General features: G+C 36.7%; 1 protein-coding gene across 13 annotated transcripts in view; it reads left to right on the plus strand.

The window, feature by feature from the left end:
- Positions 1-15,502, plus strand: part of grid1a (glutamate receptor, ionotropic, delta 1a) — a 309,909-nt gene that overhangs the window by 284,050 nt on the left and 10,357 nt on the right. For all 13 annotated transcript variants that reach the window (XM_079633397.1, XM_079633398.1, XM_079633396.1 and 10 more), the window contains 4 exons: positions 2,221-2,418; positions 2,643-2,973; positions 5,276-5,414; positions 12,125-12,320. In XM_079633397.1, the coding sequence (XP_079489523.1) occupies positions 2,221-2,418; positions 2,643-2,973; positions 5,276-5,414; positions 12,125-12,320 (864 nt within the window). The remainder of the gene's footprint in view (positions 1-2,220; positions 2,419-2,642; positions 2,974-5,275; positions 5,415-12,124; positions 12,321-15,502) is intronic.

Genomic DNA, 15,502 nt, shown 5'->3' on the forward strand with positions numbered 1-15,502 from the left:
ATGCACTCACGCTGGTTGAGTGCGGTAAAGTTAGTTTTAGGTTCGATATTGGCCGGACATTTGTTTGTCCTTGCCACTGTTCTATAGGGTCGCCAGTCTTACAAAGATATCAATAACAGGATTAGTTTTAACATTATGTAACCATTCTATATCGACATGAAATATTAATTCAAAATTACCTACGTGATTTAATGCTGCATATTTATACATGAGAATGCTTTGACGCGTTTCCACAGCGCATGATGTCTAAGGGAACGTCTGCCAATTACACCAACTGCGTTAAACGTAGCCTATAAGTTGTATTGTTTAAAATTACTTTTAACATTTAAAAACAGACGTTTTCAAATTCCAAAGCTTGTAGAAGTTTCCTATTGGCAATAATGACTTACACTCAAAAAAATTACTCTTTGAATGAACATAAAAAAATCATGGAAAGGATTTCCACATGATTAACTTGCTTTATTTCAGCATTATGCAATTCTGTTATTCCAATTTAATGTACTTACGTTGGGTCAACTTATTTTATTAAGGTTGATTCAACTTAGTTACTGTGGTTTGGCACAGCTTAATTTAATAGTGTCAGCCCAACTAATTTTAAGGTTTTCTGACATGATTCAAGAGTTTTTTATTTTCAATCATCCATTAATATTTCATTTATGTTAGTGACACATAATTAAATCGATAGACTATATAGCTAGCTATTTGCTAGCAGTAGCACATGTTAGTAAATGCTAAGATTTACATGCTCCTTCAACCAAAGCAGTTAAACGATACTGAATCAGTCCACAGCCAAACAAAATGCTCCACTCTTCTCCACAATGGTAACCCACTGTAATTTAAATGGTTCTAATAATTCCAATGTATTTGAACATTAAACTCAATTACACACTATCAAGTCTTCCCCTTTTCTAATTTTCTCAAAAAACATAAAATAACACTTAATTTGAACATTTATTCTCTCTTAATTTAACCATATGCAAAGCATGCTGGGAACTAACAAGCACCGCCCAGTGTCAGTTAATGCAACACAAATCATTCATGTAATCCAACACAAACGGATTAAGTAAATTTAAATTTTATATTTAAGCAGATTGAACACAATCAAATTAAGTTAGGGCAAAATGGCAGTTGGCGTCGCACTATACCGCCACCCTCTGGATGTAAGATTTTTTTACTTAACATAAATGGTTTGTGTTTAGACAACACGTTAGGATTTTGTACTGTTAAGATGAGACATAATTACGTGGACCTTAATAGAAAAAAACATTTCAAGTCAACAAACACAATTATTATAAGTAAACTAAATATAAATATATTATGTAAAGTGCACAACCTTCCTAGTTCATTTTTTTGAGTGTAGGCTGCAGCTTTCCTGGTAACCTTGAGTAAATTAACTTGTCTAAGAAAATGATTCATTAAAACATATAAATATCAGTTGAGCCTATGTTTACTTTCTTCAATGACACAGACGAAAATGAAAAGACTATCAGTCAAAGTTCAGATTTAGGAGGGGAAGAAATAGGGCAAAATAAGTAGACTGAGAGAAAAAGAAAGATGAAGATGAGGAGAGAACAGGTATTGACAAATAATCTAATGCCCACTGACATGGTTTTAAAGCTATTTCTTATCCCTTTTTTTTTTTTTTTTGCCTTCAAAAGTCTTAAATTGCACATATGTAGGTCAGAGAAATCCAAATTTTCTCGGGGGACCATGCCCAGAATTCAGCAAGAATTCATTAATTTGATCAAAAGTGTCACTAAAGACATTTGTAATTCTACAAAAACATTATATTTAAACTAATGCTGTTCTTTTGAACTTTCTATGCACCAAAGACTCTTGAAGAAAATATTAAGCAGCACAACATAATAACGAGAACCACCAAATCAGCGTAATGATTTCTGGATGATCATTTGTCACTGAAGACTGAAGTGATGCTTAAAAATACAGCTGTGCATTACAAGAATAAAATCATATTAAAATAGAAAACAATTCTAAAACTAAGGCTTTTAACTATTGATCAAATAAATAAATACAGCCTTGGTGAGCAGCATACAAGACTTACCAACCCCAAACTTTTGAACAGTAGTCAATGTGAACACAGTGCAAGCATATGTGTCCTCTCATATCTGCTTAATTGTGTTCTGAATCAGGTTACCAAAGTGTAAAATAAAAATAAAAAAGTTGTTCAAATAAAACACCAATTTTCTCTGTTTTCTTCAGGAGGAGCCCTTCATAATGGTGGCAGAAAACATTCTAGGTCAGCCCAAAAGATATAAGGGATTTTCCATAGATGTTCTGGATGCCCTGGCCAAAATTCTGGGCTTTAAGTATGAAATGTATCAGGTGGCTGATGGGAAATATGGATCTCCTCAGGCCAACGGGTCTTGGAACGGAATGATTGGAGAGCTAATTGGAAAGGTGAGATTCACATACATAAAGACTGTTTCAAGTTATATTCATATATAGTGTTTTTCTTCTTCTTTTTTATGCACAACAGCATATTTATATTAGTCAGTGCTAATAGTTGTGAAGTCATTGCACTTTATTCATATTTACTTTCTTGTAATTTATACAGCCAGATTTATGTTATTGTCATCTCATCTCAGACATATTTAACATACTCTCAATGCATTATTTTTTAGAGGGCAGATGTGGCTATTTCAGCCATCACCATCACTCCGGAACGAGAGAACGTGGTGGACTTCAGTAAACGCTATCTGGATTATTCTGTGGGAATCCTGATGACTAAATCAGAAGAGAGACTCAATATCTTCTCCTTGTTGGCACCGTTTGACCTGGCAGTGTGGGCCTGCATTGCCGCTGCCATTCCTGTGGTGGGTGTCATGGTCTTTCTGCTCCGACGCGTCCAGTCTGTCCGCTCCCAGAATCCTCCTGGGCCCCACCAGCCTGCTTCTGTCACGACGTCCTTCCAAAGTGCCATCTGGATCGTCTACGGAGCCTTTGTACAGCAAGGTGAGCTGGGTCACGTCACATGAACACGAGGGATGAGGTATTGCTGAATAGTCACCTTACCTGGAGTTTTCAATCAGTTGCTGACATTCTCGTCTTGACATTCTCGAGCACAGCTAGTACAGCGATTTAATATATTTATTTAAAGAAAATATCTTTTCAGCAGAATATATAATTCTTAAAATGTTTAAGTACAACTTACAGCACCAGAGACAATCCCTAGAGTCACACATTTTGACTGTCTGACAAAATACATTATTCCATAGGAATTCTGCAACTCACTTTTGAAAGCTGTATACGTCTAAAGGTGCCAATTGTGTTTGGTTGAGGTTTCAAAAAATGGCTGCACACCAGTCTGACTCTAAGTTGTCTCTGCACTTTCAGATGTAGCAACTCAGACCAAGATGCAAGCAATTGACAACAGCTGTTAAATGACATTTACAGTTTTTTTCAACAGCTGTTTTGCCAATTTCTAATTATAATCCCTGCTGGACCCATAATTTGATAATGAAACGCACATGGCGAGTGATTATGAAAATAGGCTTGCATTTGTGTCACCTTCTTAAATAAACATTTACTGCTACTCATGAAGGACAGCCATATAGTGCTACATTGTTCAAATTGTGTCAGCGCTCTTAGAGGGTCCCCAACTAGAGACCTGCACTCCCAAGGGACTACCACGGGACCCGACGGAACAGAGTGTGGCGCGGGACAAGATTTGATGAGCGATTGTGGGTGTGGTCGGTAAGACTCGTGTGTGTGTGGGTTTTGGGAGAATAAAATGATTAGCAGGACTCCCGTAAAATCGAAATATCTAAAAACAAATAAATTGTTAGAATATTATACAGGTTTGGAATGGCAAAAGGGTCATTTTTGTGTGAATGGGCTTTATGCACAGCTGCCCTACTTCCTGAACTTCAGGCAGCTCCTTTGTTTCCTGTCTGCCATTATTGGACAAACTGATTAATCCAGGTGTGCCAATATTGTTGTTAACAACTGGTTATTGACCAATAACAATAATCAGACACACCTGGATTAATCAGTTTGTCCAATAATGGCAGACAGGAAACAAAGGAGCTGCCTGAAGTTCAGGAAGTAGTGCAGCTGTGCATAAAGCCAATTGTTCCTTTATGAAGGGTGCTCACTTTCTATTTTCTTATTGTTGTGCACCATCAGTCCTTTCTGCTCTTTTCAACTTTATATTCGTTAAAGAATCCTGAAAATAAATTGTCGTGGTTTTCTCAAAAATATTAGGCAGCAAAGCGGTTTTCAACATTGATGATAAAAAATAATAATATTAATTTTGAGCACCAAATCTGCATATTAGAATGATTTCTGCCCTGGTGAGCATGATACACTTTTCAAGAACATGAAAACAATCTTACAGACCCCTACCTTTTAATATTTTTATTAAAAAATATTATATTTATATAATATATATATATATATATATATATATATATATATATATATATATATATATATATATATATATATATATATATATATAATATATACCCTGCTGTTATGTTGTGAATGCAGCTAATCATTAACGAAAGAAGAAACTGAACTTGCATGTTGATGTGGTTGTACATGTTTAGAACTTTCCAAATGAAAGTGATTCAATGATGCACATTTTATGTCTGGGCATTTAAAAGCACAATAACTTATTTTCTTGGGAGAGTTTTTTCCCCAGTGTACTCTCGACCCTGTAATGAGCATTGATGCCCACTTAACCCTTGACCTTTCCAATTACAGACTCATTGGATATCCTTTTAGGCCTATAAGAACATCTCAGATCATTTGGCTCCGAGACCAAAAAGAAAACGCATAGCCCCTAACGAGCCCCATTGAACTTGATCGCTCCAGATCTTTTCCCTTGCCGTTTTATTCTCACCATCTCTGTGTCAGTGATGACATTTCCAAAGCTGTGTGTGCTGGAGAGGAATATTGTGTTGACATTTCAGCACAGGCTTATAAGGTGTTGAGCTTTTCTGAGAAAACAGGTGATAGGAGAATGAATCTTATTACATGGCTGCAGTGCTGTGTCACTGCCAAAAAAACAGCAGGAAGAAAATAATGGAAGGCTGAAATGAGATAAAATCACAGAGGGGTTCAGTGATATAGACAAGGGGTCAAGGTTTAGCCTGAACCTGTTACCACCTGCTGTCTAAAAACGCATGTTTCTCCATTGACTCTTGTATTCTGGCTATTCTTTGTGTCTTTTTTTTTTCATATCATTGAAATGGTGAAAACAATGATTCAACCTGTAGAATGTTTTTTCTCTTGTTCCTTGTGTTTGCAGGTGGTGAATCCCTCATGAGTTCACTGGCTCTCAGGATTGCAATGGGAAGCTGGTGGCTATTCACCCTTATTGTCTGTTCATCCTACACAGCCAACCTGGCAGCCTACCTCACTGTGTCCCGCATGGATAACGCTATTCGGTAAGCTAGCTAGTCCAGCTCTGCCTCTGCATCTCAGTGCCAGAACTCCACATATCTGCAGATGCTTGTCCATATGCGGGCCTGATAACGCTCATCACGCTGTTGACCACATGGTGTGTCATAGAGCTTTATTAGACCTGTCACATCTCTAAACGTAGCTCCCGGATAGGATATCACGTCACTGGATTGCCTTCATTAGCATCAGATTAGATCAGATCAGACTGCTCATTTTTACTAGTTGACTAGTCATCCAGAAAATGAGTCGATTAGTCTGTCGGTCAGTGTTTACCTTATGTAAATGACTCACAATGCACTGTGCCGTTTCAGCAAAGTTCAACGCTAGGTTGAGTTAGGAGAGAAAATGTCTGCTTGTTGATGTGGGATAGAGAAAATGGTTGTGCGTGTGTATCTTCATTGCAAGGTTCATACAGCTTGTGTAGATATAAACTGTCCAAAAAAAAAGCCATGTCCCTTTCACTTTTAGTTCTGTCAGCCTTTAGGCGACTTCATTCGTTTCAGGTATTGAAAAAATGGGTGATGGGTGAATGAGTCTTATTACATGGCTGCAGTGCTGAGTCACTGACAAAAAGAAACAGCAAGGAACATAACAGAGGATGAAATGAGATAAAATCACTGTGGGGTTCAATGATACCGACAAGGGGCCAAGTTTTATCTGGTTGGCATGAGTAATTTAGCCAAACGCTGTTCTGAAAATGGTGTGTTTCTCCATCCATGGCCATTTAAAGTCACATGATCGGACTAAAGGCTGGAATAACTACACACAAATGTTAAAATCTGAATAGATTTTTAAACAGTAGACATCATATACTTGCAGACTTTGTAAATGGTTACAAATACAGAGGCACAACTGGTCATCATACTCTAAACAACTGCGGATCACACACTACCAGACATTCCAGTTATTCCGAACAAACTAGCTCACACAGAAATATGCACCTTGTTGCTAGGAGATGCACGATGAATGAAAACAATATTTGTTCTGAAATCAGCTCAAAATATCAAACATGTTTGATATCCTGTGGACGGAATCATAGTCCGAAGCCCATGATACAATGTGCAATTTTCTGTGAAATCTTTCTACTCAAATCTGCAAACTACCGTTGAAACGTTCAGACTGAAAACATTTAGGTAAAAGTTGTTTAATGCATTACAGCTAGAATATTTTTGGGGCTGTGATCCATGAAAATTTAGGCTTGTGAATATGCTATCTGCTATCTCACCTGCTATCTCAGGTGTCTGGAGTGGTTTACTTATACATGCTTTTTGAATACAAAGCTCTCTAGTTTCATTTTATATTTACCTTTGCATAATGACAGTTATGTTGTCATCAACAATTTATTAATTTGAAGGGAAACGACTAGTTGATACTGACGCAGTTCGGCAGAACTAGTTGGTGCGAAACAGTGAACCTCTGTTTTGAGCTGTCGAGGAAGTAGGTCTAAAATGGAAAGAAGTAATACTGTGAGTCTGCTAAATGCATCCTATTTCTTCAAATTAAATCTGAAATCTCAGCATGCCGGCTGTCTCTTAGAGATCACGTTGGCCCTTCACTTCCCAGCAGGGAGCTCACAGTTCCTGACATTCTCCATAAATTCCACGAAAGGTCGCCTCATATTAAAATCCTTTCTTTTATTTTTTTTATTTTATTTTTTCTCTTTCTGTACATGCCAGAACCTTTTTCTTCTCCTTTCATGTGTTTTGCAGGTTTTGACAATGCTGGCTACTCTCAATTCAGAGAATTCTAATGCACTTGTTGTTATAAACACACAGGTCTTTTTTATTTATTTATACTGTATAGAAAAAGTAAAAAATTATATATATTAATATATATATATTCCAATTCAACCCAAGGTCCATGCACAGCCTGGTAGGTGCAGGTAGATAGCAGGAACGAATTTAAATGACAATAATAAGAACACTCTACCGCACACTATTGACTTTACTCTTTTATTTTATTCAAAGCGAACAACGTGTTTGGCATATAGCGTCCTCAGGTTCGCTCAGTTATGGTCTGAGCTCTCAGGTTGACTATTAGCCTCACTGCAGTGCATGTATCTGTAACATTATGGACATATTGATGATGTATATCTGTAATGTGTATATATATACTATATATTTTTTTTTTTTCTACAAAACGTTTTGCTCTTGTTAGGCTTTTGATGATGATAATTATGTATATATTTGATGATGACAATTATGTATATATTGTGTTGATTTATTTGAGGATGTGAACTATATTTTCTTAACTGGGTATTTATGGGAATATGTTGGATATTGGCATTAAAAAATATTATGATTTTTTCAGACCATAACTGAGCGAACCTGAGGACGCTATATGCGAAACGCGTTGTTCGCTTTGAATAAAATAGAAGATTAAAATCAATAGTGTGCGGTTGAGTGTTCTTATTATATATATACACAGTGTACAACTGTCAGATAGCACAAACAGTGTCACAACAGAGCTGGAGTGATTCCTTTCATTCCCTCGCTACAGAAGGATAATTGCGTTGTCAGAACATAAATAAATGCTCTTTCTGCTTTAAAACCTCCCTCTTATTTGACTGTGAGAGCTGTCTTATATGAACTGGTAATGCCCTATACCTGATGTGCAAATAGTTTTCTCCTGCCTCTGTAAATGTTATCTTGCCTGCTCATTGAATTCAGCCCTCTCAGCCCAGCTGAAAATCCAAGGTGGGAGAAGCTTAATGCATTCTGTCCCTCTGAATTCTCACTTCATACTCCTGGCGGACCTGTTGGTTCAGTGGCAAAATTTCTCAAAACCGTTTGCCCAAAGGTTCTGCTTTGGAGCATTAATGGAGAGTTTGCTGCCGTCACATTTCTCATTCAAGCTCTTGTGAGTGTGTGTGAGGCTCTGGGGGGTTTATTCCCTCCGTCTCTCAGTGGCAGCATCCACAGCTGCTATGGTTGTGCTAATCACCTTGTTTGTAACTGTTATTAAAATCAGACAGCCCTGCTGGTGCATGATACGCTATCGTTAGCACGCTGGGAGTCCACTGGGAGTCTTTCAAATCTCTCACCAGCCTTAGATGTAAAATGGGATTCAAGCTTGACAAATGTTGTGTTCAGTCCTGATGTCCCCAAATGCTAGGCTTCACTCTGTCAGTGGGCTGTGATTGGCTGGTGGAATGGCTGCTGATTGGCCGGTTATGAGTCTTTTGACTCTGCTGTGTTGAATCTGTTTGCTATAAAACAGATCATTGAATATGTAATTTTGTTAATAAAAAAATGTATGTCTACACTTTTGCAGTTTGTTTGTAAATTGTTTGTTAACTATCTTGTGAGCATTTAGTCACCCTTTTAATTTGCATGATTAATGATGCAGTTAAATTTGATTTTTTGGAGGCTTTAAAGCATAAGCCTGCCTGAGTGGTTTAATACAGCTCAATTTTTCCATGCTTTGTTGGATGTAGGGCATCTAGAACATCCTCATACACAACAAAAACAAGATAATGGATCTCATCAAATTCTTTTCCCCATTACAGCTAATAATAGCTTTTTAGAGCACCTCTATTGATATGTCCTGCTGAGGCCTGCTGGAAGAAACTCAGAGGCATGGAGTTACCTGCTAGGTACCCTTGGAAATGTAATTACATTTTAGGACTGTCCGTCAATTAAACGTTTTACATAATATGCTATTTATTTTATCAAATTGATTGCAATTAATCATACATATCCATATCTGCTTAGACAAAATCAATTTTAAAACACTACATGTATTATTTATACATGTGGTTATTTTTAAGATATTTGTTTATTCGTTTATTTTATATTATTCAATTGATTGAAGATTAAAAATAATCTATTGATTGAGTAAATTGATTTTTTTTTTTCAATTGCATAAACGTGTCAGATGGACATCTCTGGCCATCTTTTTTGGACATCTGGCCATGTTTTTTTCAGCATCTCACACCATGAGTACATTTTTACAACAGTGTGTCAAGTTAAAAACACACATCTGGAGACCCCTGCGTTCATTCTGTAGTTTTCATTTGCACTCAGTCTAGCTATTTTTGAATGCAAGAACACATCTTGTGTTAACAGCTTATTACTCATTCTTTGCTGCCTGCTCTCACTAAGTGTGGTGTGGTGAAGTGTGTTGTCTATAGTAGCACATGGATCATGGGTCATAATTGCATGCATGGTTTTTACCACATTATTATTATTATTTTTTAGAAGTAATTATTTCAAGTTTCGTTCAGGTAATGTGTTCATTACCTGGGCTTTTATACAAGCAGTTTTTTCTTTTTAGAACAGCCACAAACCATATTAGCACAATGGAGACTGTGACCTCATATTGTACATACATGCCATCTCTACTATTTTCACAGTAGGCAGACCATACATTTAATTCTGCTTGAGCAAGAACCAGTGGAAAACAGGAACTTAAACTGAAATAGAAATGGATTCGAGAAACTGAGGATTGAAAAAAAACTGAAAATGAGTAAACTACTTATGAAAATAATGATTTTGGCACCAAAATCATTTGTGGATTTTGTGGTAAACCAAGGTGGTTTATTTAAACAACTTTGTTAAATATAGTGATTATTAATTGATCAGGCCATGTTTTAGTCAACTTAACCCCAAAATGTGAATCAAGAGCAAACAGTCTCTCATCTCGGTATGATGATGGTTCATCTGTCCACGTGTGGGTCAAATTAGGTCCGAGATCAAACTTGGCTCAATGATACATACACAAGCATGACATGACACGACACAAGCACACACAAAAAAATCAAGAAATTAAAAATAATTTCTAAAGACTTGATGGTGTACACTTCTGTTAAAAATTTGAGGTTGGTAAGATTTTTAAAATGTTTTTAAAATAAGTCTCTTCTGCTCACAAAGACTGCATTTATTTGATCAAAATAACTGTATTGTGAAATATGTATATCTATATTTGAATATAATATATATTTGAATAAAATATAAATCATTTGTAACATTATTAATGTCTTTACTGTCACTTTTGATCAGTTTAATGTGTCCTTGCTGAGTATTCTTTTTTTTTAAATAATATGAAAAATTAAATGGAAAAAAACAACTGCTTTATCACAGCTTTCCCAAAGAAATTTCTATTTCAGAACTGCTATATTTTTCGTTACAAAAGCTGCTCAGCTGGTTTTGGAGTATATATGACTATATCATAAACAACAACATGTATTTCCATAGTAGTTGTTTTTTCTCCCCTCCAGATGTGGCAGTACTACTATAATTAAACTGATTAATTGTTCTGATTTATCTTCTCAAGATTAACAATCCGACTCATTGAATCTGCAAGAAAATTGCATGAGTCCTGTTAAATAGGCTTGTCAAGGGAGATGGGAGATGCTTATCTCAACATAAAATCACTCCCCACTAAAACCAGAAGGAGAAGCAACACAGTGTCATTACGCAAGAGGGAAGAGCAGCCGGCTGCCCTAAAAACATCACACATGGACTGCATGACATCGGAAGTTGCAGATGGAAGGCAGCAGCTGTGAACTGCCAACTCATTTAGAACTGTATTTTGTCATGGGGTATTATTTTCCTCCAAATAATTCAAATAATTAATGAATACATCATGTTTATGCATTCATTCATTGCGTGTGACAGTTTAAGTGTTGTGGCCTGTCTGTTTTTACATTAGGGATTGATTGTTGCGTGAGCTCATTCATTGTTGTAATCTGGAGTAAAGAGTATTGTTGCAGATGTAAACCAGACAAAGATCTTCATGCTGTAGATTGGTACATAGAGGGCCAGTTCAAGCGGTAATGGTAGTGTTAGATAAGGGTCTTTCATTAACCCCCATATTACCCAATTGAAAAGTGTCAGTAGCTCGACCTCACACCTCAGTGGTTCATGAGCGCATTTGAGAGAAATAGTATCATAGGTGAAGGACATGTCAACCGGGTTATAATCCACTCAATTAAATGTTTTTGGAGGGGTTTTCAGAGAATATTAGCATATTCTGAATGTAGTCAGTAGACACACTTCAGATATATTTTAAAAGTTCCTTAAACTAGACAATAATGCAATCAAAAAAAACATTTTGGAATAATCTATCTCTATAGCAGCTAATAGTAGGACTTTTCACTTCACTATTCCAGTTTCGAAACTAAATCATTTCTAAACTAGTATGAGGTATGTTTGAAAATGTTTCAATCTTTACACTCATGCCAATACAGCTTTGCTTTAATTCTTAGACAGCAAGAAAGTATAAAGTGAAATACAATTATCTTTGTGTGTACAATATCACTTCCATGCTGTTCAGTTGACTGAAAAGCACCATATGATATGCTCAAATGTTTGGTTCCAACGAGAGTGTGATTTTAATTGTTTGATGCTCCTTTCACACTGTTTCGGCAGGTAGTGAATGTTCCATTAACAGCTTTTTATGTTGTTGTTTGAGGCATATTATAGACCTCCAGATTGTTTAAACACTAAAATCATCCGGCACCTGTGAACACAGTGGCAATTTATCAAGCACATTCTGAACATCAGGCATCAATATTTTAAGACATACAGCATATTCATTAAATATTGTAAACATTTAAGTTTGTATTCTTCTAAAATTGTATTCTTCTACATTTTGTTATTATATGTGGTTTTATTTAATTTTTAATTTCATATAATGCATTTTGAGGAATATGTGCTTGTCATATGTTGTATTCATTTTCTTCTCAATTCAGAACATTTCAAGACCTTTCCAAGCAGACAGAACTGAGCTACGGAACGGTGAGAGAGTCTGCTGTGTTCGAGTATTTCAGGGTGAAGGGCACGAACCCCCTGGAGCAAGACAGCACTTTCGCCGAGCTGTGGAGAACTATCAATAAAAATCAGGGACAGGACAACTCTGTGATCTTTCCTGCTGAAGGCATCCGCAAGGTATCAGACACACACAGCCCTGTTACTTACAGATGATGTAAAGATTCCACATGTGTTGCCTAATCCAAGGGTTTTCAAACTTTATGATGCCAACAACCCCTAAATATCAAGGCATCGATGTATTTTCATATGTACAGACCCAACAGAAATACATTTATAATGTTGCAAAAGATTTATATTTCAAATAATTTATGTTCTTTTGAACTTTATGTATGTAAAAGGTATGTATCACAGTTTCCACAAAAATATTAAGCAGCACATATGTTTTCAATAAATGTTTTCATTGATAAAAGGAAGAAATGTTTCTTTAGCACCAAATAAGCATATTATAATGATTTCTGAAGGATCATGTGACTCTGAAGACTGGAGTAATGATGCTGAAAAGGAGTAAACTACATTTTAATATTCAAATCAGTTCCAATAATATTTCACAATATAACTATGTTCACTCTCAAATAAATCCAGCGAACATGAGAGACTTCTTTCAAAAACATTTAGAAATTCTTACTGACCCCAAACTTTTGAACTGTATTGTATATTGTTCGTGGAAAAAGTCTGATATTATAAAGATAACTGTTGCTTTCAAAGACATAAAATAAAACAAATACATTTACATGCAAATTTAGTTTTCTTACTGTCAGAAAAATAGGTGTAATCTATATGCCTCGGACTCTTGGTCCGTATGAATTAGCTCAAATGATCTATAGGGAATTTCAATAACTAATCATGAATATGATTAATATTCTGCATATTACTTTACATTAAATTATCGAAATTGAAAATGTATAGATTATACGAATATATGAATAATTGATCACAACGTCTTATAATTCCTCATTCATATATCAATAATCTTATTTAATTTCGATTATGAGATAACCTTCAAGGGAAATTCATGTAATGATCAAATAGGTGTTTGTCCTGCAAAAACCATCAAAGATCACCCATCAACCTCTCAGTAAAGCTATCTCCTTATAACCTCCAAGAAACATTAATTTTCTGGCCGTGAACATTAATTTTCCTGTGTTTATAAAATTAAAACTAGTAAATAATAAGAGCTCTGGCAGCTCTTGGATCTTTTAATCTCATTGACGTTTGTGGTTTTACGAGCGTTTTTTCACAGACACAGTCTTGAATATATTGTTTTAATAAATGCAAACTACAGAATATAACGGATTACACATATTGATTATAGTTTTGTACATATCTTACATGTGGACAAACAAGACGAATAACAGATGAGAGAGATAAAGAGAGAGAGAGAGATTATTCTGCTTTAAGCTGGTGCTCTTTAGCAGTAGTAACGCACACCTCGCACGCGCGGGGAGCGATTTACAGAGGTTTTTGGTCGTGCGTTTGAGAGAGAGAATAAGAGGGAGAGAATGAGATCGAGGGCCGGGGCGCGCTCGATTTGAATGCGGAACAGAGAGAGAGGGAGCGAGGGAGAGAGTGCTCTGGGGCCCGCGCTCGATTTGATTGCGGGACAGAGAGAGAGAGATAAAGAGAGGATGAGAGAGAGAGAGAGAATGGTCACGTGTGACCATAGAACAGCAAACATCACAGACCTTTGAGAGAGACATCAATCAAACACCTTAAAACATTAAAACTCGTAGAGCTTGATACTTGCAAAAGGTTCGTTTGCGTGCACGAGCTGTGTCCAGCCTGCGCGTGTTCTCGGACTGAGGCGCGTTCTTTCTTCGAAAGCAGGGCGCGTGCTCGTTGCCAGAGCACGTTTCCGCGGGAGCTTTGAAAGCTGGTTGCAAGTGAAGTTGCTGAAGGAATTCAGGCTTCGTTCGTTCGACAAAGGAGAATTTGAAAATGAAACAAAAGAAACTTTATAAAGGAAATAAAAAGGACGGACTCCAGAGGAGTCCGATCGCGGACTTCACATGATGAGCAGACGAGGGAGCAGGGGACGAGAGAGCAAGAGAGCAGGAAGAGCTTTGCTCTTTCCTTTAAAGACTGTATGGGTCACTCCTTCGTTCGGCGCGTTGTCCAATCACCTTCAGTGATCTGGGAGCGGGAGAATCTTCTTTGTCCTGCCAGAAGACCCCAGTCTGTGTAGTTTATGACAGAGCCTTGCCTTAGTCATTTCTATGACTAAAAAGGATTCATCTAGTAATAATCATATCATTGCAGTCTATTATCGAGATTCAACTCCGTTAGATTTAGAGAATTACAAAGATACGAAACACATCATATTAACATTAATAGGAATACAACATTTGATTATTATGCATTAGTATAGACATTTAAAAGTTTAATTAATACATGCTATAATTGTAAACTAAACCCAAATCTGTCATGACATATAAATGGCAACACAGAATGCATTTGGTAATGTTTTAAATATGACTCGTTCAATGAAAAGTCTCTTGTGTGTGTGTGCTCCAGTCTCAACGGAATGTGTGGGTGTCACGTTACGTCTCTTTGTGTGAGCCATGTTGGTGTGTGTGTGTGAGAATCACGGATTCACCAATCTGACCAGATGTCAATGTTGCTACATAGGTCTGCCATACTTAACAGATTTAATAATTTGAGAAAACCACTGGATTAATCAGTTCAACTAACCGGATAAAATAGTACTGCATATATGTTCAGTTATTGTATATATCTGCGTAAACATGACCTGAAACAGAGGATAAGAGAAGCTGTTATTAAACTGGAACAGCTCAATCCTTTCAAATCAGCACCAGTCCTGTTGGACAGAGTGGAGAGCTGTCCGTGGTGCTGAATGCAGCTGTGTAGTGATTGGTAAGAGCTGTCAGTGGTGCTGAAGTTTTGTGCTGGCACAAGCTTTTCTGTGCTCTACCATGTGCCTGATGCTGGCTGGTTATCGGTGGCTCTTTGTAATCCAAAGCATGTATCACAGAGCACAGAAAGAGCAATCAGTAAAATGCAGTCTGTTTTAGGTTCGTAACAGGATGATTCTGGCATCTCGCATACAAGTCTGACAGAAAACATGAGGAAACAGCTTTAGACTATCAAGATAAATATTCATGGCTCAGATAATGTAATATCCCTCCATAGTGTGTGAGCCATAAAAATTACAATTCATATGCTGCTGAATCCATTCATGTATTTATGCTTGTTTGGTAAAACTTTCAAAGTCACTTTCTATATAAACTGTGGCTGATGCCAAGAGAATCTTTAAGAAACTTGATATCCACATCAAACCCTTT

Source organism: Phoxinus phoxinus (assembly GCF_949152265.1).
Source record: "Phoxinus phoxinus genome assembly, chromosome: 13".
Taxonomy (NCBI): Eukaryota; Metazoa; Chordata; class Actinopteri; order Cypriniformes; family Leuciscidae; genus Phoxinus; species Phoxinus phoxinus.